The following is a 22,885-nucleotide window of genomic DNA, read 5'->3' on the forward strand; positions in this document are numbered from 1 at the left end:
AGGGGGCGGGGCGATTCCTTAGCCTCGCCCCCTTCAGGGCTTCCAGTCAATCCCTGAGACAGCCGGGTGTAGGCAGAACTACAACAAGGACCCGCCCCTCGCCGGCGCTCAGCCAATCGGAAAGGGCGGGGTGTAAACTTCCCCGCTGACTCCGCCTACCCGGCGCTGGGCAATTTAGAGCCGCGCGCCGGCGGGAATGTAAGATGGCGGAGTAGCAATGCGGAGTGTTTAGTACTGAGTCTCTGGGCCGACTCGGTTCGGGTCTCGGCGGCAGCAGCGATTACCAAGCAAAGAGTGCCTAGGGTAGTTGGCCAAGATGCCGAATATCAAAATCTTCAGCGGCAGCTCCCACCAGGACCTATCCCAGAAGATTGCCGACCGCCTGGGCCTGGAGCTGGGCAAGGTGGTGACTAAGAAATTCAGCAACCAGGAGACCTGGTGAGGATGAAGTTGGGACCCCGACCGGCCTCACCTGCCGGGGCGGCCAGGCGACACTTGGGCAGCAGAGGGTAGGGGTATGGGGCCACCGCGTGAGTTCTGAAGGGCCGGCTTTGGTGGGGGGGTACGGGGCAGCTCTGTGGCAAGCGTGCCCCACGGGCTGTTTCCGTTATTTTACCTCTCGCGGGAGGGTCACGTTCATTCTCACCGTGCGGTTGGGTGGAGTCAAGATGGAGCAGGAGGCGAAGCTATTGGGTTTGAAGGCAAGGGCTGGAGGACCCAACGCGGGGATGGTGGCTGCCTAGAGCGGCTAGAGGGAAAAGACGCCTAGGCTCGGCAGTGGGGACACGTGGCTTTGTCGCTTCGCTTTTGAGCCATCCAGACCAGATTGGGTTCTCTTCAGCTCTTAGACCAGCTTGCCTGGGAGATCCTACTGCGTACTGAGCCCTCGTAGTGCTTCTCCTAGAGTCTAAGAAGTAGCTTTTCAATTCGAAACGGTGTCGGTCGGATTTCCTGTTGAGGGAATTTGACATTATGTACTGAGGCCGCCAAAATTAATACTGAGGACTTCCCTTCGATTGACAAGCGTTGGCTTTTCACATCTTTAGACTCGGAGCCATACTTAAGTTAAATCTAGTTGCTCGGATAAAATGATGCATTAACTGCATCCTGATTGCCAGCATCTCAGTTTGAGCCATCCAGAAAATCTTAGGGAACCTTAATTCTGGAATCCTTGATCTTCCCAAGTGTAGCTACTGGTCTAGACAATACAAAAGCATATTTTTCAGTACCAAAGTCTATCCTGAACTTGCCCACTTCTAACGTTGTGCGGGGGATTTAGGAAACAGTTTTATCCCTGAATATTAAGATAATCGAGAAAAGGTCATGGAGTGGAAGGCCAGGAATGCATAGAGCATTCATTGCAATTCATTCAATTCATTGCAATGAATTGTTTTCATTGCCTTGCTAATTAAATTTGCACCTTCCCCCCACTTCTACCGTGCTCCTGCACCTTGGGGCCATCTTAGAGATAGCTTGGTCACCTGATCCTTTCAATACCCCTTCCACCTAAACATAGCATCTTCTGGTTCTGTTAGGTGTTTTTTTGTGTTTCTCGTTGATGCCCTGTTGATCAAATCAGAGCAGTGCCCACAGTCTTACAGTCAGTCCTCTTATTAAGGGGAAAGTTTACACCAAACCTAATGAATCAGTTAAATTAGTGAAGATTGCTTTGAACATTTTTTCCTAAATGCTTTTGTTCTCTTTTTTCTTTCTTTAAACTGTTTACCAAAGTGTAACTCCCCCTATCCTTTGTAGACCCTGCTGATAAGAGCATTCGTCTGTAGTGGACAGCTTCCTTCTGGATTCTTGATCGTTGGTTGTGATGCAAATGATAGTGCAAACACTGATGCCATTTGTAACCAGGCAGTACCTTAGTGGAAAGGCTAGCCGAGCTGCTGTCTTTAGCTTTAACCACAGCATTATGACTCATGGGCTGTAATAAAGCAAAACAGGACCAGACTTTGCAAGTGGCACTATAGCTAGGGGACAAGAATGATTTTCATTTAGAGGTTTTTTTGGTTCCCCTTAGAGAACTGTGACTATTAAGTCCTTTTCCTATGCTTCATGAAAAAATACAAAGACTTTTTTTTCTTTGTGGACCCTCTGCCTAGTGCAACACATCAGGACCTGAGGCTATATTGGGAGAGGGGAGGGGGAGAACACTTTAGTGTTCTACTGATTGATTTATCGGAATTAGCAGGAGTCCCAATGTACTTCCCTGAGATAAAAAGCTGAATTCATTTTTTTTTGCCGTACGCGGGCCTCTCACTGTTGTGGCCTCTCCCGTTGCGGAGCACAGCTCTGGACACGCAGGCTCAGCGGCCACGGCTCACAGACCTAGCCGCTCCGCGGCATGTGGGATCTTCCTGGACCGGGGCACGAACCCGTGTCCCCTGCATCGGCAGGCAGACTCTCTACCACTGCGCCACCAGGGAAGCCCCTGAATTCATTTTTAAACAACTGGACAGTAACATGCTTGGAAACATTGGATAAGATTAAGCCCAATGTGGAAAATTGCTGACTGGTTAAGTTGCCTTGTTTCTGGCTTAATCATTAGCTTTTTGGTTCCTTAGATGTTCTGAAATCTTCATTGAACATAATCGAATATGTTGCTTATGGAGCTTCCCCTTACCTCCCTCCCCCAACCTTTGGCTTTTCTGCACTGCATAAGTGGTAACTGCTGCCCTGTGTGACTCTTGGGATCTAAAGGTCATGGACAGGGCAGCTCAGTGGGTGCTTTGGGTCATCAGATGGGGAACTGCAGAGCCCATCCTCAAATGAGACTGTTTTGCAGCAATTTGGCTGAATCTCAGGGGTCGATGCTGTCTTGAGTAGCTTTCTTCTGAAGTCAGGATCATCCTTTGCTGTCCAGTTTTTTAGTTTTTTCATATATATATAGATTTAATTAATTAATTAATGTATTTATTGGCTGCATTGGGTCTTCCTTTGCTGTGCGCAGGCTTTCTCTAGTTGCTGCCAGTGGGGGCTGCTCTTCGTTGCCATGCAAGGGCTTCTCATTGAGGTGGCTTCTCTTGTTGCAGAGCACAGGGTCTAGGCGCGCAGGCTTCGGTAGTTGTGGCTCGCGCGCTCTAGAGCACAGGCTCAGTAGTTGTGGCACACGGGCTCAGTTGCTCCAAGGCATGGGGGATCTTCCTGGACCAGTGCTCGGACCAGGGCTCAAACCGGTGTCCCCCGCATTGGCAGGCAGATTCTTAACCACTGCGCCACGAGGGAAGCCCCTGCTGTCCTGTTTTTGAGGAAACATACATACATATATGTGGATGTATGACACACACAAATAACTATGAGAGGTTAAAGGTTCAGGCTCTGGAATCAGAGAAGCTGGGTTTTGAATCCTAAGTCTTTCTTTGCCTCAGTAATCTCATCTCTAAAGTAGCATCTACCCAGAGTCTATTGTGACAATTAAATGAGATAGGAGTAAAGTTCTTAGAAAATTGTCTAACAAATTCACAGTGTTGGTAAGGGGTGGTGATGGTATTGCAGAAAATGTGGAAAATATAGAAGAGGACAGAGGGGAGAAAAGACATCCCAAATAATTCCACCACCCAAGATAAACTTAACATTTGATTTATGAACTTCCAGATGTTTGTTTGTTTATGTACTTTTAAAAAAAAGTAAGATAGGTTGTTTATAGCTTTCTTCACTCAGCAATATATTTTGAGTAGTTTCTCTTAATATTTAGTCTACATGGTTTTAAATAGCTGTATAGTCTTGTCATGGTTTTACTATAATTTTAGATAAGCAAGTCTCTATTACATATTTAAAAGTTTTGATCTGATTCTTTTATATGAAAACTCTTGAATGTAAATCTTTTGACTGTTTATGATTATTTCCTTAGGATAAATATCTAGAAGGGAATTACTAGGTTAAAGGGTATACACCACTTCTCAGGCTTTTTTTTTTTTTTAATTTTTGGCTGCGTTGGGTCTTCCTTGCTGCATGCGGGCTTGCTCTAGTTGCAGTGAGCGGGGGCTACTCGTTGTGGTGCACGGGCTTCTCACTGCGGTGGCTTCTCTTGTTGTGGAGCATAGTCTCTAGGCACGCGGGCTTCAGTAGTTGTGGCACATGGGCTCAGTAGTTGTGGCTCACGGGCTCTAGAGCGCAGGCTCGATAGTTGTGGTGCACGGGCTTAGTTGCTCTGCGGCATGTGGGATCTTCCTGGCCCAGGGCTCGAACCCGTGTCCCCTGCATTGGCAGGCGGATTCTTAACCCCTGTGCCACCAGGGAAGTCCCTCTCAGGCTTTTTAATACCTATTGCCAAATTTGCTTTCTAGAAAAGTTGAACGAGTTCTGCTATCAGCAATGATGATATTAATAATTAATAAATAGTGAATGCTTAAAATGTGCTAGTTCCTATGCTGTGCACTTTATACACATCTAATATTTAATCCCCTCAACACTGCTCTGAGGGGGTACTCTTACTATCCCCATTTTATGGATGAAGGAACTAAGATTCAGAGGTTAAGTAACTTGCCCAACTCTGAGTATTTTCTTTAAATTTTTTGCTGTTACAGTATTCATCTGGCTTTTGAAACTTCTGAATGTACTAAATTTTTTTTTATTGAGGTATAGTTGATGTACAATATTATATGCTTCATGTGTACAACAAAGTGGTTCACAATTTTTAAAGGTTATATTCCGTTTATAGTTATTATAAAATATTGGCTGTATTCCCTGTGTTGTACAATATATCCTTATAACTTATTTATTTTATACATGGTAGTTTGTACCTCTTAAATCCCCTACCCTTATCTTCCCCTTCCCCCTTCCCTCTCCCCACTGGTAACCTCTGGTTTGTTCTCTATATCTGTGAGTCTGCTTCTTTCTTGTTATATGTACTAAATTTTTGGACTCAATTCTCTTCAATATTGTTAAATAACTTTGGTTTATTTGGTTACTCTGGATAGGCTGAGAGGGGGATGACTTTAACCTTGGTTGCCTAGGATTTTCCTAAGAACTCTAACCTTTGTTAGTTAATCCCATATATTTTGCACGTGCCAACATCCATCTAAATTCTTGAGATTTTCTTAAGAATACTACCAACCAAAAGGCACTTTTAGATTCACTTTATTTCCATTTTATGTTTATGTTTTCCCACGCCAGGTGTAGAGGACACGATTGGCTTTTTATTGGCAATCAGTATGCCTGACTTTCATTCTCCCCCAGAGAAGTGGAGAGCTTGGTCAGGGAGGTGAGGTGGCGGGGGGGCAGGGAGTGAAAAATAAAATAAAATAAAATAAAATTTTCTTGAAAAATAAAATAAAATTTCTTCAGTTTTGAAGTTGCTGGATATTTGAAGTACTCAGTCAGGGCCCTAGAGTTGTGCGCCATAAAACACAGAAGGGACTCAGCCTGGAACCTCTCAAAGGGCAGGCAGCGTTAGTAAAGGAGATCTGGAAGTCTCTTGAAACTCCCGCAGCCTCTTGTTTGGGCCCACCACAGTGAGGAACTTGCAGAGCAGGCTCACCTCCACAAGGTGTTATTTAGTCCTGTCCATTTGAGTGGTTTTTAAAAAAACTTAACATGTAATTAATATAAAAAATCGATATATTTTTATTTTATTTATACCAGCTTCACAGTAAGGTGTGGTATTTCACACTTACTGCGCATCTCAGTTCACCTCTCAGTCACACTAGCCACATTTCAAGTGCTCAACAACCACTTGAGGCCAGTGACTCCCTTACTGGACAGTGACGCTCTAGGGCCTACACTTTGGATAGCATGCAAGTTGCTCTCCCAGGAAGCCCTCCCTGGCCCTCTCGTGCCTGTCCATTTGAATTTAAAACAATGTCTCCAGAAAGCAATTTTGGCATTAGCATAGTTGACATTGCTGACAGATTTACTTGTTTCCTAAGGCTGATCTTGGTGATTAATAGATGTCTGTTCAGCTGTGTCTTGGGGTCCACAGAATTGCTGTTCAGTTCATCATGTTGCTCAGCATCACTATTTCAGGATCCTGCCGTAAAATTCTTTGTAGCCATTGCATCCTGGTGGACCCATCAAGTTGTACTTCCACCCCAAATTAAATAGCTGTCAGCTGGGTATCTGTAAAAGTGTATGAGCAGATCTGTCAAAACCTTTTGAAGAAACACGTTGGACCCACTTACCTCTAGTGTGAGGTGAGTTACTTTGTGAGGGACGATAAACCTCAGTCTTCTAAATTTTCACAATGGCAGGCCTGCAGAAGGTTCATAAGTGAGCAGATGCAAGAGGCAGCCTAATCCTGAGTGGTATTCATTCATTCATTCATTCTTCCTGTTATAGAACATTTCAAACATACAGAAGTAGAGAGAATAGTAAATGATTTCCCTGCCATGCACCCATCACCCAGTTCAGCAGTTATCAATTCACGGCTAATCTTGTTTCATTTATTATTCCCCCCCCCGCCCCCCCACAATTGGATTATTTTGAAGCAAACCTTGATATTATGTCATATCACCCATATACATTTCATTAACCACAATACCGTTTTCTTGCCTGAAACAAATTAACAGTAATCTCTTAATATCAAATAATTAGCCAGTATTCACATTTGTCTCATAAATGTGGGATTTTTAAACAATTTGCTTGAATTGGTATGCAAATAAGGCCCATACAGTGCAATTGGTTGATTTTTTAAATGTATTTATTTGGCTGCATTGGGTCTTCGTTGCTGCACGCGGGCTTTCTCTAGTTGCGGAGAGCGGGGGCTACTCATTGCGGGCTTCTCATTGCAGTGAGCGGGGGCTGCTCGTGCAGGCTTCTCATTACAGTGGCTTCTCTTGTTGCAGAGCACGGGCTCTAGGCACGCGGGCTTCAGTAGTTGTGGCATGTGGGCTCACTAGTTGTGGGTCGCAGGCTCTAGAGCGCAGGCTCGGTAGTTGTGGTGCACGGGCTTAGTTGCTCTGCGGCATGTGGGATCTTCCTGGACCAGGGCTTGAACCCCGTGTCCCCTGCATTGGCAGGCAGATTCTTAACCACTGCGCCACCAGGGAAGTCCCTCTCAGAATTTATTATTTATTTATTTATCTATTTGGCTGCATTGGGTCTTAGTTGCAGCATGTGGGATCTTCATTGCAGCATGCGAGATCTTTCATTGCAGCGCATGGGCTCTTCATTGTGGCACACGGGCTTCTCTCTAGTTGTGGTGCGTGGGCTTCAGAGTGCAAGGGCTCAGTAGTTGTGGTGCACGCGGGCTCTCTAGTTGTGGCACGCAGGCTCTAGAGTGCATGGGCTTAGTTGCCCTGCAGCATGTGGGATCTTAGTTCCCTGACCAGGGATTGAACCCACTTCCCCTGTGTTGGAAGGCAGATTCTTAACCACTGGACCACAAGGGGAGGCCCCAAGAGCTAGCTTTTTGTTTCAGTGGTTTTTCTCTATTGTTTTACTGTCTTTAACTTCATTGGTTTTTGCTCTTATGTTTATATTTTCTTCTGTTTACTTTGGGTTTATTTTGCCCATTTTTCAGTGCCTGAAGATTTTCCTCCAAACATCCCGAACAAATGATTTTTCCTCTTTGTTCTGGCTACCAGGAATCTCAACTTCCCTGTTCTAATTGCTTTCTGGTTTGATTTTTACTCTTTGCTTTTATTTCTCTTGCTTTACAATATAAGCTAACCCCATTTTTTAAAAAGTAGGATCCTGGGATTGGAGACTCGGTGCTTTCACTGCTGAGGGCATGGGTTCAATCCCTAGTCGGGGAACTAAGTAACAATTGTTACTTGGATTGGAAAGGAATAAATTTAAAATAATAATTAGCTCTTATATCAGCTTCTGGAAATGGAATTACTTCCTGTTGAAGAAGTTTTTCTCTTCATCAGTACAGGTTATCAGCTGTTCTGGTCTACTTGCCTACACACGCTACACATGCACGCATGCCCATACACCCACACACACACCCCACCTCACCTAGAGGATTAATTGGGGAAATGGTGTTGCTTTGAGGTGTCACTGAGGTTATTATTTTTTAATAAGTTATTCGTGGTAAGGATCCAAGTATGAATATTAAAACTTTCATTTTATGGTAAAATATAGTGTTACTCCATAATTAGAGTAACTTCCTGTGGAATTTTTTAAAATAAGAATTACTAATTGGACCAGAGTACAGTTAGCATAGAATGAAAGCAGGGACCACATCTGTTCTCCATCGTATCCCTGGCACCAAGCAAAATGACTGGCGATGAACATTTAATATTTGTTCAGTGAACTGCCAATGTGGTAGATGTAGTACTATCTTCTGTAGAAGGCATCATTATAGAATGGTAGTGATTCATTCCTTATATGAGCTTTCTACTTCTTTTGTTATATATGGATTGTGACAGTCATAGATGCTATATCAGATTTGCATTCAGTATATGAAATGAGATACAGCCTGCCTACTGAAATTATAGTCCAGTCACTTCCAAGTGCCTTAGCCAATCTTTTTCATGTCATATCACCTATAAAAGCAGGTAATATCTGTATAGTACACTGGAGTAAACTGAGGCAGTAAATAGAGGGACTCCTCTGGGGAATCTCCTGAAGTCTGAGGGGATCAAGACCACATGCAGCTGTAACCCATTCGTAGCATACTAGTGGGGAAGCTGTGTTTTTTAGACCTTACTGTCTGTAGATGTACAGTATAGTGCTTTAAAATCTATTGTTTTTGTTGTCCTTCCTTTTCCTGTAGTGTGGAAATTGGCGAAAGTGTGCGTGGAGAGGATGTCTACATTGTTCAGAGTGGCTGCGGTGAAATCAACGACAATCTAATGGAACTTTTGATCATGATTAACGCCTGCAAGATTGCTTCAGCCAGTCGGGTTACTGCAGTCATCCCATGCTTCCCTTATGCCCGGCAGGATAAGAAGGATAAGGTAGGAGCGGAATCTTTTTTTTTTTCTTTAATTCTTTTTTAAAAATCAGGGGAAGCAGGAGCACTTGCCCAAAGTCAAAATCTTCCTTAATTATCAAATGTATATTTAGAGGATATTACTTTTTTTATCTTAGGCATTACCTGATTTTAACAGCAATTGGTGTGATTGGTTTGTATAAAGTAACACATTTGCAGTCTGTCTGTTTTATTCCAGTCATATGTATGTGACTTTTGGCTAACTCACTGCTATTTTTTCATTGTATCAGCAAGACTAAGCACCAGCTCCCATGGAGTAGAATATTTTTTTAAACTATGGTAGCTCCTCTGGGACCCTCTTGGTTCTAGTGGTGACCTCTTCATATAACTTGAAGTCAGTTACATGAATACTTGGTCTCATTACACACACGCGCGCGCACACACACACACACACACATCTCACCTTATTTGGAGTATTAGAGGATAAAGCATATATGTAAAACTTTGCAGGTCTGTTGTAATTGATGCCCAAATTTTACATACAATGCCTGGGAGAAGGCCAGATATTTTTATTTCAGTAAAATACAGTGCTCCTACAGAGTAGAGTAAAGGGCATGGGCCTTGCTATTTTATGGTGCAGCCAGGTGTGTTTACCTGTTATTAAAGGGGGTTGAGGTTACTGGAACATTGGCCTCCGGATGAGTAAGGGAGTGGTGTAATTTATAAAATAAAACTATAATTTCCATCCTGTGATGTGTCTTTAATTTTATTTATTTATTTATTTATTTTTGGCTGTGTTGGGTCTTCGTTTCTGTGTGAGGGCTTTCTCTAGTTGCAGCGAGAGGGGGCCACTCTTCATCGTGGTGCATGGGCATCTCACTATCGTGGCCTCTCTTGTTGCGGAGCAGAGGCTCCAGATGCGCAGGCTCCGTAGTTGTGGCTCACGGGGCTAGTTGCTCCGCGGCATGTGGTATCTTCCCAGACGAGGGCTCGAACCCATGTCCCCTGCATTAGCAGGCAGATTCTCAACCACTGTGCCACCAGGGAAGCCCCTAATGTGTCTTTAAATGTTGACACGTTAGATGTTACACAGGTTTGAGTATGTATGTGTTAAAAGAGATTTTAATAAAATTCTTTCAAAAAAGATTTTTAAAGTCTGAGTAATTTAAATAATGGAGCATTGGAAACACTTGAATAGGCAGAAAATATGTACGTGAAGAAAAAGAAAGGTAGGGAAGGTATTTTCTTTTCTGAAATATGTATCTTGATTTGGAAAAATGATAATCCACTTCATATTTGTGCCAGATTGTGATCTACTCAAAGTCAGTGGCTGTGTCACTTTTTATGAATTTCCTGGTAGCACAGTACCTTAAACACAGTATGTGCACAGTAAATAAGTGCTTCTTGAGCAAATGAATTGTTTCTCAAATTGGCTTTTTTTTTTTTTCTTTCCTCCCCTCCATTTAGAGCCGGGCTCCAATCTCAGCCAAGCTTGTCGCAAATATGCTCTCTGTAGCAGGCGCGGATCATATTATCACCATGGACCTGCATGCTTCTCAAATTCAGGTATCAGTGGAAGCTAAGTATTAGCTTAGGGATTATTAAGGATTAGAAAGGGGGTAGGAGAGGACTGAATGCTGAAAACCGTAGGGAAGCAAAAACTGCCCAAGTACAGCTCAAATAAACTAGATATTGATGACATTTTCAACATCCTCACCTTAAGCATAGATCGCGATCTTAGCCACGTGGGGTGGTTGGACAGGGAGGCCGTCTGGGATTCTGGGAAGCATGTAGGCTTTGGCATCAGACTTAGTTTGAATACTGGCTCTGACACTAACTAGCTTTGTAACCTTGGGCAGGTTATTTAACTTCTCTGAACACACACTGCTTTGTTATTGTGAGTATCAAGTAAGATATTAAATTCATAGTATAACACCTGGCTCATGAAAGATACGAAATAAATGGGAGCTGTTATTGTCATCATTAAATTTAGAGCCATAGATATTGGAACCTACCTTCTATACTAAACAGAGTTAGGGGAGCAGAATACCACCTTATAGTTTATACTTTTTAAAGAGACTTTGAAATCATTATCATTGGAGGCTTCTGGGAATTCAGTGAGATACAGGACAGGTGATTATACCCATTTTATAGAAGAGGAACAGATTAGTTGTGAAATACAACTAATATGTAGCAACTAGTGTTAGAACACAGATCTCCTGACTTCTAGTTACTGTGACCATTTATTGTAAATGGCTTCCATTAAGTTTATATACCATAGCATCTCTAACCTGTTTACCAGTTAGTTTTTGCTCCTTAACAAACCAGCCCAACATTAACTGGCATAAGGTAGTAAGCATTTATTACCTCGTGGGTCTGCACGTTGGCTGGGTAGTTCTGGTCTTGGCTGGACTTGGCCGTTTTTCCCAAGAGCTTGCTCATGTGCCTGTGGTCAGCTGTGGTGTAGCCGAGGCCTGGCTTTGCCCGTCGTGGCTGGGCTCTCTTACATAGCCCAGATTCGAGGAGGCTGTTTTTTACAGTCTGCCACACCGGGCATGCCTTCTGATCAGTTTGAATGTTGCAGTAAAGTATTCTGTTGGCAAGTTACTATTCTCTTTGTGTTCATTATTTGTAAATGGAAGAGAAGGAAAACAAGCAAAACTGACCCAGCTTCTTTCTTTCTATAGGGCTTTTTTGATATCCCAGTGGACAATTTGTATGCAGAGCCAGCTGTCCTCAAGTGGATAAGGGAGAACATCTCGGAATGGAGGAACTGCACGATTGTTTCACCCGATGCTGGAGGAGCTAAGAGGTATGGTTGAAAATCATGTTATTCCCAACGTACTGGGGAAAAGCTTTCAGACAGTTGTGTCAGAAAACGATGTTTCTCTATTGAAGTGAATTTTTCTCTTCTTGAAGTATAGTTGATTTACTATGTTGTGTTAGCATCAGGGGTACAGCAAAGTGATCTGAAAAAGACTATATATATATATATATATATACATACATATATATGTATGTGTATATATATATATACACATATACATATATATATACACATATGTATATACACATATACACATATATATATAGTCTTTTTCAGATTCTTTTCCATTATAGGTTACTACAAGATATTGAGAAGTGACAGTTTTTAAGTACTTGGATGTGCCGGTAGCTAGGACATGGGCTGGATATGGTTTTACTCACTCCTCTTTTACTGGCCTGAGTCACTACCTGAAAGACAGCAGAGGTGCACAAAATAGTCTGGCATCGTGGGCTTGACCATAACCCAACAGTGACTCAGCGCTGCAGGGCTAGCAACAGCGCTGTGACCCATCAGGAGGGGGAGGAATTTGGTTTTCTAATGAATGGCACCTGCTATCGAAGCCCATGATAATAGTGAACAAGTAAGCTTTTACATACCTCCAAATGGTTGGTTAAACCGTTTTGATCCTTTAGATTAAAATATTAAGCAGGAAGGAAAAGAAAGTGTGGTGATTTTATTTAAGCCAAGCTCTGAACATTCTAAACAAACTGATTGCCAGGGATTGCCAGTTGCAGTGCTTCAGCTCACGTGGTGCAGACTAAGAGCTTTTCATTTCTTTAGCGGCTCACTCGTTAGTAATGCATTCAAAAGCGTGACACATGTTCTTGTTGTGGAAATAGAATGAAGAGCTACAAAACACAGATGATTAGGAAACGCAAATTCAGATCTTTGCAAAAGCCATTCAAACCTTCAATGACTGTTTCTCAACAACCTCTTTATTTCAGGAACGTCAACAGAACTGATAAGCTGAGAGCTTGAGTTCTGTTCTCCAGCCAGATGTATGGCTTTGTGAGTCCCTTGTTGCTAGTTACCATCTGTAATACTAGAGACGGAGCCTAAAACACATCCCCCTCATGGTGGTTGTCATACTTGGGAAAATCATCTTCCACAGAGACATAGAAAACAGTCACATTTGAAATAAGTAATCAAGCACGATTTTCTTTCCAAAGTTGGGTACAAAAAAACTGCCTTCAGTAGATGGTTTATTGCTAAATGATTTTGTTTGTTTGTTTATAATTTTCTTTTAGTGATGAAAGATTTTCAAAGTGAATGGCTATCACGTCTGTCTTGGCAGGGTTTCTGTACTAGGTAGAGATTCCTGTGTGATTGTGACTTGCACGTAGTTCTACCATCAAGGATATAGGGAGTGACTTTTTTGAGCCCTTTACACTTTGTCAGTCACTGAGTTTGTTGGCCATTGAGTGTGGACGGTTTGGGATGCTTGAACTAAGTGATCATGCATTTGCCTCGGCTAAATAATCATTCCAAGCAGATTGGTAACTTTTTTTTTTTTGGCTGCGCCATGCGGCATGTGGGATCCTAGTTCCCCATCCAGGGATCGAGCCTGTGCTCCCCACTTTGGGAGCACAGAGTCTTAACCACTGGACCACCAGGGAAGTCCCAGGTTGGTACTCATGTTGTTATGTGCCCATGCAGTAGGAAAGGAGAGCACAGGGTATGGGTTGTTTAGATCAGGTGTAAATGTTGCCTAGGTTGTGGTCCAAGTCTTGTTTGTTCTTTATTATATGGTCACAGGTTCTCCCTTATTCAGCACAAACTCGAGATATGTGACCATAGCCACAAGGGAAATAGGACATAATACTCTGGTTGGATCAGTATTACATTAAAACACAAAACGCAAAGCATAGGCCTCTTCACCCATAAGAAGGATGGCATGGTGGAGCGTGGTCGTATGTGTCACTGGGGCACCACAGTCATATACACTGAATGGATTGCTGTTTGAGTGGTTACGTGGTACTTTGTCGCCAGAAAGATTTGTTTTCTATCCCACCTTCTAGTCTGGTTTGTATTGCCTTGTAATTTTTTTTTTTTTTTTTTTGCGTTACGCGGGCCTCTCACTGTTGTGGCCTCTCCCATTGCGGAGCACAGGCTCCGGACGCGCAGGCTCAGCGGCCATGGCTCACGGGCCTAGTCACTCCGCGGCATGTGGGATCTTCCCGGACCGGGGCACGAACCCGTGTCCCCTGCATCGGCAGGCGGACTCTCAACCACTGTGCCACCAGGGAAGCCCTTGCCTTGTCATTTTAAAAAAAGGAATTTTGTTTTGATTTGGAGATGCTTTGAGCTGTACAGCAAGATGCCTGGTTTGCCCAGTTAATTGGTAAAACTTCTTTTCTAGCAGTCCTTAAAGGAATTCCCAAGCTTGGTGTCCAGGTACAGTTGACATTGACAGCTGGTGGATCACTGAGGGGAGTGTGATGAGGGCATGGGCATTGGAATGGGCTGGGTACTGCTCCTCTTCCACCAAGTTCAGGTTCACTTCTCACCACATCCGCATGTCAAATCGGGGTGATCTACACTCCCGGCATTAGTTAACCAAGTCACCTCTCTCTTCCCTTTCACTGCCAGTCTAGTAAACGAACGTGCCCTAGCATTCATTATACCGCTTCCTGGGACTGGTGAGGGTGTTGTCTTCCCCTACAGTAACCCAGAATGAATTGTAATCTAAGTTTGACTAATACATTCATAAACTGCTCTCAGGGTATGGAGGCATTAGTCTATGAAACCCAGTTTGTGATGCCAATCAATTCCGGTTGCTTTCTTCCAACCCTGGGAACTGTTGGGTTTCAAGGAGTCTTCTCCCCCAGAAAACAAGCCCATCCTTTATTTCCTTTCTTTGTCCTAAGACACACACACGCACACGCACAGGCACACGCACAGGCACACGCACACGTTTTAACTGTGAATACCCTGTGTTGCAGAGTGACCTCCATCGCAGACCGGTTGAATGTGGACTTTGCCTTGATTCACAAAGAACGGAAGAAAGCTAATGAAGTGGACCGCATGGTGCTAGTGGGAGATGTGAAGGACCGGGTGGCCATCCTCGTGGATGACATGGCTGACACCTGTGGTACAATCTGCCATGCAGCTGACAAGTGAGTGCCTAGTGGTGGAGCTGGGGCTTAGAAGTAAAAAGCTAACTGCTATCTGAATGCCCTAATCCTGCTGATTCTCTTTGGAACTGAATTGAGGAGATGATAACTGGCTTTCTTTTGTCACCCTAGGCTAAAATTGCAATGCATGTAAATTGATAAGTATTATTTTTTTCTCTAGATTTTCTTAGTTTTATTTTTCCTTGTTATTGTGCTAAACTTTATGTAACATGAAATTTGCTGTTTTAACCATTTTTAAGTGTGCAATTCAGTGGCATTAGTTGCATTCACGGTGTTGTGCAACTGTCACCACTATATTTCCAAAATTATCTCATCATTCTAAGTACTCTACTTTTGATATATTTTTTTAAGGATTTATTTATTATTTATTTATTTATTTAATTTATTTTTGGCTGCGTCGGGTCTTAGTTGCGGCACGCGGGACCTTCGTTGAGGCACACGGGATCTTTTGTTATAGTGCATGGGCTCTTCATTGTGGTGCATGGGCTTCTCTCTAGTTGTGGCGTGCGGGTTTTCTCTTCTCTATTTGTGGCGTGTGGGGTCCAGAGCACATGGGCTCTGTAGTTTGCCGCATGCAGGCTCTAGTTGAGGCGTGCGAGCTCAGTAGTTGTGGCACACGGGCTTAGTTGCCCCGTGGCATGTGGGATCTTAGTTCCCTGACCAGGGATTGAACCCATGTCCCCTGCATTGTAAGGGGGATTCTTTACCACTGGACCACCAGGGATGTCCCTTGATAGTTTTTTAAAACAAGTTAAGGTAAAAAATCCATATGCCTGAGGAGACAGAAATAGATTCTCATGTTTATATTTTACCTAAGCTAGAATCCCTGGCCTTACCTTTTGACTGTTCATTTTCGCTGCTACTACCTTCATTCGTATTCCTTCTCATCGTTTGCCTGCACTGTTCTGAATTGCCTTCCCTCTGTTCTCTGCTGCCAGTCACCAGTCTCTTACCTCCCCAGTCCATCTTTCACATTGCCACCATACTCGCTTATCTTCCTAAAACTAAGACTAGATTCCCCTCATGCCTCCTTTAAAACCTTAAGTGGCTCCCCACTGCTTATAATCCAAGCCAGTATGGACAGCATTGTTTCTCATAATTTGTTTTTTAAATCTCCAGGTATCCGTGCCTTGCACAGTGCCTAGCATATATGTATAATAAATGCTTAAAAAAAAAAAGACTTGTGTGCTCTCCTGGTTTGGATCCTGGAGTAGACATTTATAAAACTCCTTTTATCATATTAGTAAGTTAATGCTAATTGCTCTTAACAGATCAACTCCCTGAACACGGTAAAGTTTCTTTCTTGTTCATGGTATGCTCCGACGCGAGTATTCCCCTTTCAGTCTCGCGGCCCTGAATCTTTAACATTTCCATTTTGTCCAGCCAGAAAGGGAAAGGAGCATGGAGGATCATCCATGGGAGATTTTACAAGCCTCTGTCCACATTTAGATAGCCAGAATTGAGTCACATGGCCACACCTAACTATGCAAGGGAGGCTAGGAAACGTCCAGCTGTGTGCTAGGAAGAAGAGGAGACAGATTTTGCTGAGCATAGAAGTCTGTGCCACGGTCCTTCTACACTAATCCAAACCTATTCAGATAAGTTCTTAGTCTGTTTCTCTCTCCTTGCTATCGACTGAATTGTATCACCCTAAAATTCAGCCCTAACCCCCAGTGTGATGGTGTTTGGAGATGGGATCTTTGGGAGGTTATTAGGTTTAGGTGAGGTCATGAGGGTAGGGCTCTCATGATGATATTGGTGCCCTTATGAGAAGAGACACCAGGGAGCTCCCTCCCAACCCCACCCCCCATTCTCCCTCTTGGTCTATGCACACAAAGAGGTCATGGAAGCATATAGCGAGATGGTGGCCACCACCAAACCAAGAGAAGAGGTCTCAGAATGAAACCAACCTTGCTGACACCTTGATCTTAGACTTCCCAACCTCCAGAAACGAGTGAGAAATAAAATTCTGTTTAAGCCATCCAGTCTGTGGTATTTTGTTATGGCAGCCCAAGTTGACTAAGACATTCTTCTTCCCTAACTCGGATTTTATAGTGACAAGTAAGATTACTCCTAATCAACTCTGCTTTTTCCTCTAGACTTCTCTCAGCTGGAGCCACCAGGGTTTATGCTATCCTGACTCATGGAATCTTTTCTGGCCCAGCCATTTCTCGCATTAATAATGCATGCTTTGAAGCAGTAGTTGTCACCAATACCATACCTCAGGAGGATAAGATGAAGCATTGCTCCAAAATACAGGTGAGGCTGAGATTCTTGCAAAACAAGACTCCACTGAGTATTTAGGAGGTGGTTCCATGTGTTGAATTAGGTGTCTGGGTGGGTTCTAAAGATTTCCTCCTTTGCTCTCAAGGCTTAGTCATCAGGATCTGTGACCCAAAAGGAAAAAGATCACGTGTCTAAATATTCAAACAGCTAGACCTAGAATCTCTGGAGGATGGAGCCCAGGATTCTACATTTTAACAGGCTCTCGCAGTGATTGTGATGCACACTCAAGTTTCCAGGTCCATGCTTTACAGTTTGTGTGTATCACTCTTAACTATTGGCCCCTGCAAACATAACATGAAACCTTTAAACTGACGGTATGCTCCTTAGAATTTCAGTGTTTCTCAAAGTGTGCTTTGGAAACCACCTAAGTTAATCACCTAGGGTTCTCGTTAAAATGCAGATTCCTTTGCTCTACCCAGGGCCTACAAAAACAGAGGTCATGGGACCGGGACTTTAATCTCCCCAGGTAATTGTCAGACAATAAAGTTTGAGTGCTGTTGTGCTAAAAGAACAAGGCCTTGCTTAATTAAAAATATGTACAGTAATCCATTCGCTTTCCATTAGAAATATGGAAATATAATCCACTAGAAATATATGGAATTGGAGGGTTGATATCATTCTTAAGGATTTCTTTTTCAGCTTAAATATTCTTTTTTCATTCCTAAGAATTTTTAAATGCCAACTTACCACCATCTTGGTGAGTCTGAGTCAGAGTTTTTCTTCCATAAGCATTTTGACTCTTTCCCAAGTGGCTGGTTATATTTAAAATGTGGGTATGAAGAGCATCTGGCTGTGGGCTCCCTTGGGGAAACAGCACAGTGCAGCAGTCTTAAGAGGAAGGACCCTCATCGGGCTGCTCATCAGTGTCTGCAAACTGGCCAGTCATCTCTGTCTGTATGATACTAACCTGATGCTTGCCTTGCCCTCCTAGGTGATCGACATCTCCATGATCCTTGCAGAAGCCATCAGGAGAACTCACAATGGGGAATCTGTCTCCTACCTGTTCAGCCATGTCCCTTTATAATAGAATAAGTTCTGAGGCTTTTAAAAAATAAAGTGAGTCCCGCCCCTTATTTTCCTTTGGTATTTGATGAAAAATCCAGCAGAAGACCCAACTTGTTACAGTGTAGCTTTCTACATCCCACATCAGGTATATGAGTGTTTCTCCTACATTAGAGAAAGATTGAGATCAACTGCTGGGATTTCCTACCTGTATTGTCTCGTCCTGGCTTCTTTGATCTTGTGAGCCTTGCAGCTTTAACTACAGCTCAGCTGCTACAAGATGTCAGACTTTGGGAAAAGTTGCGTAAGGGTGTCTGAATGTGTTTGGGGAAGCTCAGACTACTTTGCATGTGAATGCTTCAGCGCCCCCCCCACCCCCGAAATTGTGACAAGTTCTCTAAAGTCTGTACTAAATTCCAGCATGATCCTGGGGCAGCCTGAACCCAGCTCTGGTTGCTGAGCCCCTCTAAGGCTGGAACAGCTCTAGGGCAGGAGCCTGAGGGGAGGCAACCCACCATGCAACAGATGCTTCTTGGGAGGAAAAAGCCTGATCCATCACCCTTTGCTTGGATTCTGTCACTTGGATTCTCCTTTGTCCCTGTTCCTTTCCATTTGGCCTGACCTTCTTTTCCTGGCCAAATATCAACTTGGTCCCAAGTGATCATTGTGCCATAGTCTTCTGGAAAGCAAACTCGTTTCCTACTATATAATCTATAACAATTTACATGAGACTATTTCGCTGTAGCTTAATCTTCCTTAGCCCACTGCCACTGCGGTAGTAGGTTTTAGGTGGTGTTGTAGTGCCTTTTGATTAATTTAACTGTTTAGTTGTCATCTTTATTCCTTGGATCTATTTGACCTCTCAGATGACCTGAGATTTCTGTTAAAAAGATTGATGTCACTGTCTCTTGTAGAAGAAACTAATAAAGTTTCTGTTTGATTGTGGGTCTGTATCTGTACTGATCTCTCTGCCAAAGCTTTGGTTTAAGTGTCTTGGCTGCCCAATGATAGCTCTTACTTCTTTGTTTCCGAGCTATTAACTGCATTGAGTAGACACGGCAGCGGTTTTATTCAACTGTAAGACCTTAAGCTGTCTGGGGTTAACTAAGAACTAGATGTAGTGTAATTCTGTGCATTATACCTGAATTACAGGCTGTATAATGCCTGTTGGATCTCCGGTTCTTATTCCTGGTGATAGGAATTAGGTATTTTCTCGGAGGAAGAGAGTAGTTTCTACAATTTATTCATTTTGAGCCAATTTTGCCAAATGTGGTAAGACTTCCCTCCATCAGTAGTTGACACACATTTAGCATTTAATTTCAGCCCTTCTAATTATAACGCATTCCAAAATGTTAAGTGAGTTTCTTTTTGCATCGTCAAATAAGGACACTGACTTTTTGGGATGCTAAATGCTTCTGGAGCTTTGTGAAGAGTGCTCCCTTGTCTTTGAAGCCTGGTTCTGCTTTTGTTTTTGCTTTGTGTTGAACATTGGGATATTTACAATGATCTTTTGAAAAAAGTGATTGAAAAGGGACTGAATTGAGCTATGAAGCGTGTTCTTTTGACCCTCTAGCCCTCTTTCACTTCAAGTCTTTGCTCTGGGAGAAGCTGACATGGAGCACTGATGCTATAACTTGCTGATTCTGCTATTTCCTGAAGTATTGGGTCAGTTGATCAGGGCTTGCCATGTCAGAATATTTTGACATCAGACCTGTACTCTGGGCCCCCTTGGGCAATCCAGTTCCTAGGATGAGGTTTTGAGGCCCTCAAGAAAGGCCCTCAGTCCCCATCTTTGATCCCTATGCCCGGGGGGAAGGTCAAGATTCAATTCCCTGTGACACCCAGTAAAGTGCCCTAAGTACCACTGAGGCCATTCTTTTTCTCTCCAGTGGGAGAGACCCAAGTGTGCTGGATGGCAAGTGATTCTTGACTGGGGAACAGTAGCAGGAACAGACCTGGAGGGGCCGGGGAGGAGGCACAAAAGCTGGAGTTGCAGGGAGAGCACAGTTGAAAGGAAATAGCTATGTAACTGCTTCTGAGCAAAAGGCATCACCAGGTTCGATTTCCCATATGCCCTAACCTCCCCTTACCCTCAGAACTGGAGAAAAGGAGATTCCTTGGACCAAGGCTGAGCTGGGCAACCCTCAAACCTAATGCCTTTATCAGAGGTTTCTTTCATCTCAAGTTGGAGCTTTCCACGTTTGGAATAAAAGCGTTTTCTGCTCAAGAGTTTACTTAGCTTGCCCATTAATAGCATGTAGCCCTTAACCTGAGGGTGATTAGAATCATGGAAAACTTGAAATTTTAAAAAGAGAAACGTTGTCTCCCCTATTGACCTGCCCTCCTACCAACCTCCCTCTTAACTAGCTCTTGGGTGGGGGGCGGGGGATGAGGCCTCCGAAAAGGAGTCAGGTTATTGGTGGCACCTCCCCAGCAACTTTTAAGGTGAGGACGGGGGAAGAAAGCTCTGCACTGCCGCCCCGGGGCCCACCACTCGGACTGGAGACCACTGAGTGGGTACGTGCCCAGTTTGCAAAAAGAGCCACTACGTTCAGTCAGGAAGTAGAGCCAGCCCCCAGCCTCGCCTTAGTCTGCACCTCCAGCCTTGAGACGGCTGGCTCTTCAGTTGATTGGCTCCTGCAGCACTGAGCCCCAGTCTCCTCTGCTTCTGGTTTTCCCTTGCCCTGCCTATGCCGGGGATTCACTTCCGTTGCCCTGCCAAGGCCTTTTGCGACCAGTGCATTACAGAACCAAAGAGATTATAGGAGGGCCCTGTGTTTTTGGAGTCCTCTACGGAGGCCAAAGCATCCCGCCACCCCGAATCACGAGGTAACTGAGGTCACCAGGGTCATCTGTGCTGCCCTCCTCTCGGAGCTGCAAATGGGAGAGGGGGGGATTGGAATTCACATAGCCATATGGTGGGAACACACTGAAGTTAATTCACACCTCATTTCCAGGCTGAGGCTTGACCGATCATGTGCCTGTTAGTCATTTGCTGCCTCTTGCCAACAGCCGGCAACAGTAAGGCTGTTCTAAAAGGCTCAGCCTTTTGCACCTGCTTATCCAAAAGCACACTCGGTGGTGTCCCTCCCCTCAGAACCAGTCATTGGCCCCTGGACACTCCTGCCTGAAACAGGTTCTGTCTTGACGGTCATGGTTGAAAGGCAATGGAGCTACAGCTAAAGACTCCCCCTGCTGCTGTATTCTTTCGCCAGGTTTTGAAGCCTGTTTTCTCTTGTAGATTTTTTTGGCGAGTCTCACACTCCTTGTTTAAGAATAAAGCAAATTCTCCAAATTATGACAGATGAGGCTTGACGTTCCACAGAATCTTGCTTGGTTCAAATATTTCTTCTAAATCACCTTTTCCAAAGTCTTGGCCAGACAGCGGCAAGGGAGCTAAGATGTTAACGGGCATATTCAGATCCCTGGTACTAAACACACGTCGGGGTTAGGATCCATCAGGCCTTGCCATTGGTTCTCGGGTTGCTCTTCTGGGATATCTCTGCCGGGGCAGGTGATGTTAGCTGCCTCAGGAGAAAACCTTTGTGCTGTTAAGAAAAACCTGTGTTAGGAAAACTATTATTTCAGGGAGAAGATTGAATGTGAGGCCAGATGTTAGTTTTCAAATCTCAAGGAAATTCCAGCGTAAAGTCAGTTTCTGAGGGTTTGCCTTAAGTCTGGTCACCAGAAGACTGACCTATGGTCACATTTGGTACATTTGCATGGGGGTGAGCTCACTGTTTCTTTGGGTTGGGGGAGCATGCCACCCGGCTTGGGAGATCATAGTTCCCTAACCGGGGATTGAACCCATGCCCCAGCACTGAAACTGCTGAGTCCTAACCACTGGACCGCCAGGAATCCCCGTGAGTGTAGATTAATGAGAAGCATTGAAGTGGAGGGTGAGCGATACAGAGGGTGATACGAAGAAGAAGCGATGATTCTTTCCTTAAAGCTTTCAGGAAGTTGACTTGGCCCCAGAAGACCCGTGGTAATGATGGTTGAGTAGCTGCTCTACAGGGCCTCCAAGATCGCGAAGGTAAAGGGTTTGCAGGGACTGGACAGGTTCCCACTGCCTCACCCTTCCTGAGGCTGCTTTCCTGTCTCAGCACTGAGGGCCTGGCCACCACCTTCCATCCCTCCTCCCCCGCTCTCCTGTCTGGATGCCCTTAGCCTTTGATGTTCCTAAGGACATTGATCTTGCCATGAAGTTCCTTAGGCCCTCTGTTCTTGAGCGTGTTCCCTTGGTTTTTAGCTTGCAGAGTGAAAGGGAAGGAGACACAGTGGCAAGGTAACTTTTTCCATCCCAACCCTTGGTAAACTTACCCGCCCCAGAGCCTCAGAAACCTGGCTGGCTCCTCTTCCAGCTGAGTCCACGTGGTGTGATCCTCTGTGCTGCCGACCTGTTGTACGCCCCTTGGTGACAGCTCACTGTCCCCACCCCATGTCTGGAGGGACACCAAAGCCAGCCACCAGAGTCGGACTCTTCCCCATCTTTCCCTTTCTCCAAGCTCTTTTCCCCAGTACGTTTCTCCAAAAGCTCAGTGGCCAACTATAAAATTAAAAACAGGGAGGGGAAGGCTCTTTTTGAAGCAAAAATGTCTGAAGCCCTGCAGAGTGACAAGAGGCCTTTCTCCCATTCCTCTCCATCCTGCTTTGTTTTTTCAGATGGCTCAATTCTATATTCTCCAAGTTCACCTCCACACTTGGCATGTCCACTTGCCGCTGCAGCCGGGTCTTACTGCTTCTTCACCCATAACAGTCGCCATGAGCTCACTCACATCTTGGGGTTTTGATTCAGGGTAAATCCCC

The 22,885-nt window shown here is 44.3% G+C and overlaps 1 protein-coding gene across 2 annotated transcripts; it reads left to right on the top strand.

The window, feature by feature from the left end:
• Window positions 1-173: 173 nt before the first annotated feature.
• PRPS1 (phosphoribosyl pyrophosphate synthetase 1) lies at window positions 174-18,147 on the top strand. 2 transcript variants are annotated; one of them, XM_065900391.1, is made up of 7 exons: window positions 174-438; window positions 8,669-8,852; window positions 10,295-10,393; window positions 11,515-11,639; window positions 14,597-14,770; window positions 16,888-17,047; window positions 18,006-18,147. In XM_065900391.1, exons 1-7 carry the CDS (start codon window positions 317-319, stop codon window positions 18,096-18,098), a joined length of 957 nt encoding a protein of 318 aa, XP_065756463.1. In that variant the 5' UTR covers window positions 174-316; the 3' UTR covers window positions 18,099-18,147. The 2 variants fall into 2 exon arrangements, with proteins under 2 accessions (XP_065756463.1, XP_065756462.1); XM_065900390.1 differs by having other exon boundaries at window positions 317-438; window positions 8,669-8,859; window positions 10,293-10,393.
• Window positions 18,148-22,885: the final 4,738 nt, after the last annotated feature.

The sequence above is a fragment of the Phocoena phocoena genome, chromosome X (genome assembly GCF_963924675.1).
Source record: "Phocoena phocoena chromosome X, mPhoPho1.1, whole genome shotgun sequence".
In the NCBI taxonomy this organism is placed as follows: domain Eukaryota; kingdom Metazoa; phylum Chordata; class Mammalia; order Artiodactyla; family Phocoenidae; genus Phocoena; species Phocoena phocoena.

Excerpts from the sequence above, each read along its gene's own strand:
- PRPS1 (XM_065900390.1), top strand. The coding sequence starts at position 317 with ATGCCGAATATCAAAATCTTCAGCGGCAGCTCCCACCAGGACCTATCC. Across the intron at positions 11,640-14,596 it reads GATGCTGGAGGAGCTAAGAG|AGTGACCTCCATCGCAGACC; the intron begins GTATGGTTGAAA and ends CCTGTGTTGCAG. Across the intron at positions 14,771-16,887 it reads ATCTGCCATGCAGCTGACAA|ACTTCTCTCAGCTGGAGCCA; the intron begins GTGAGTGCCTAG and ends TTTTTCCTCTAG.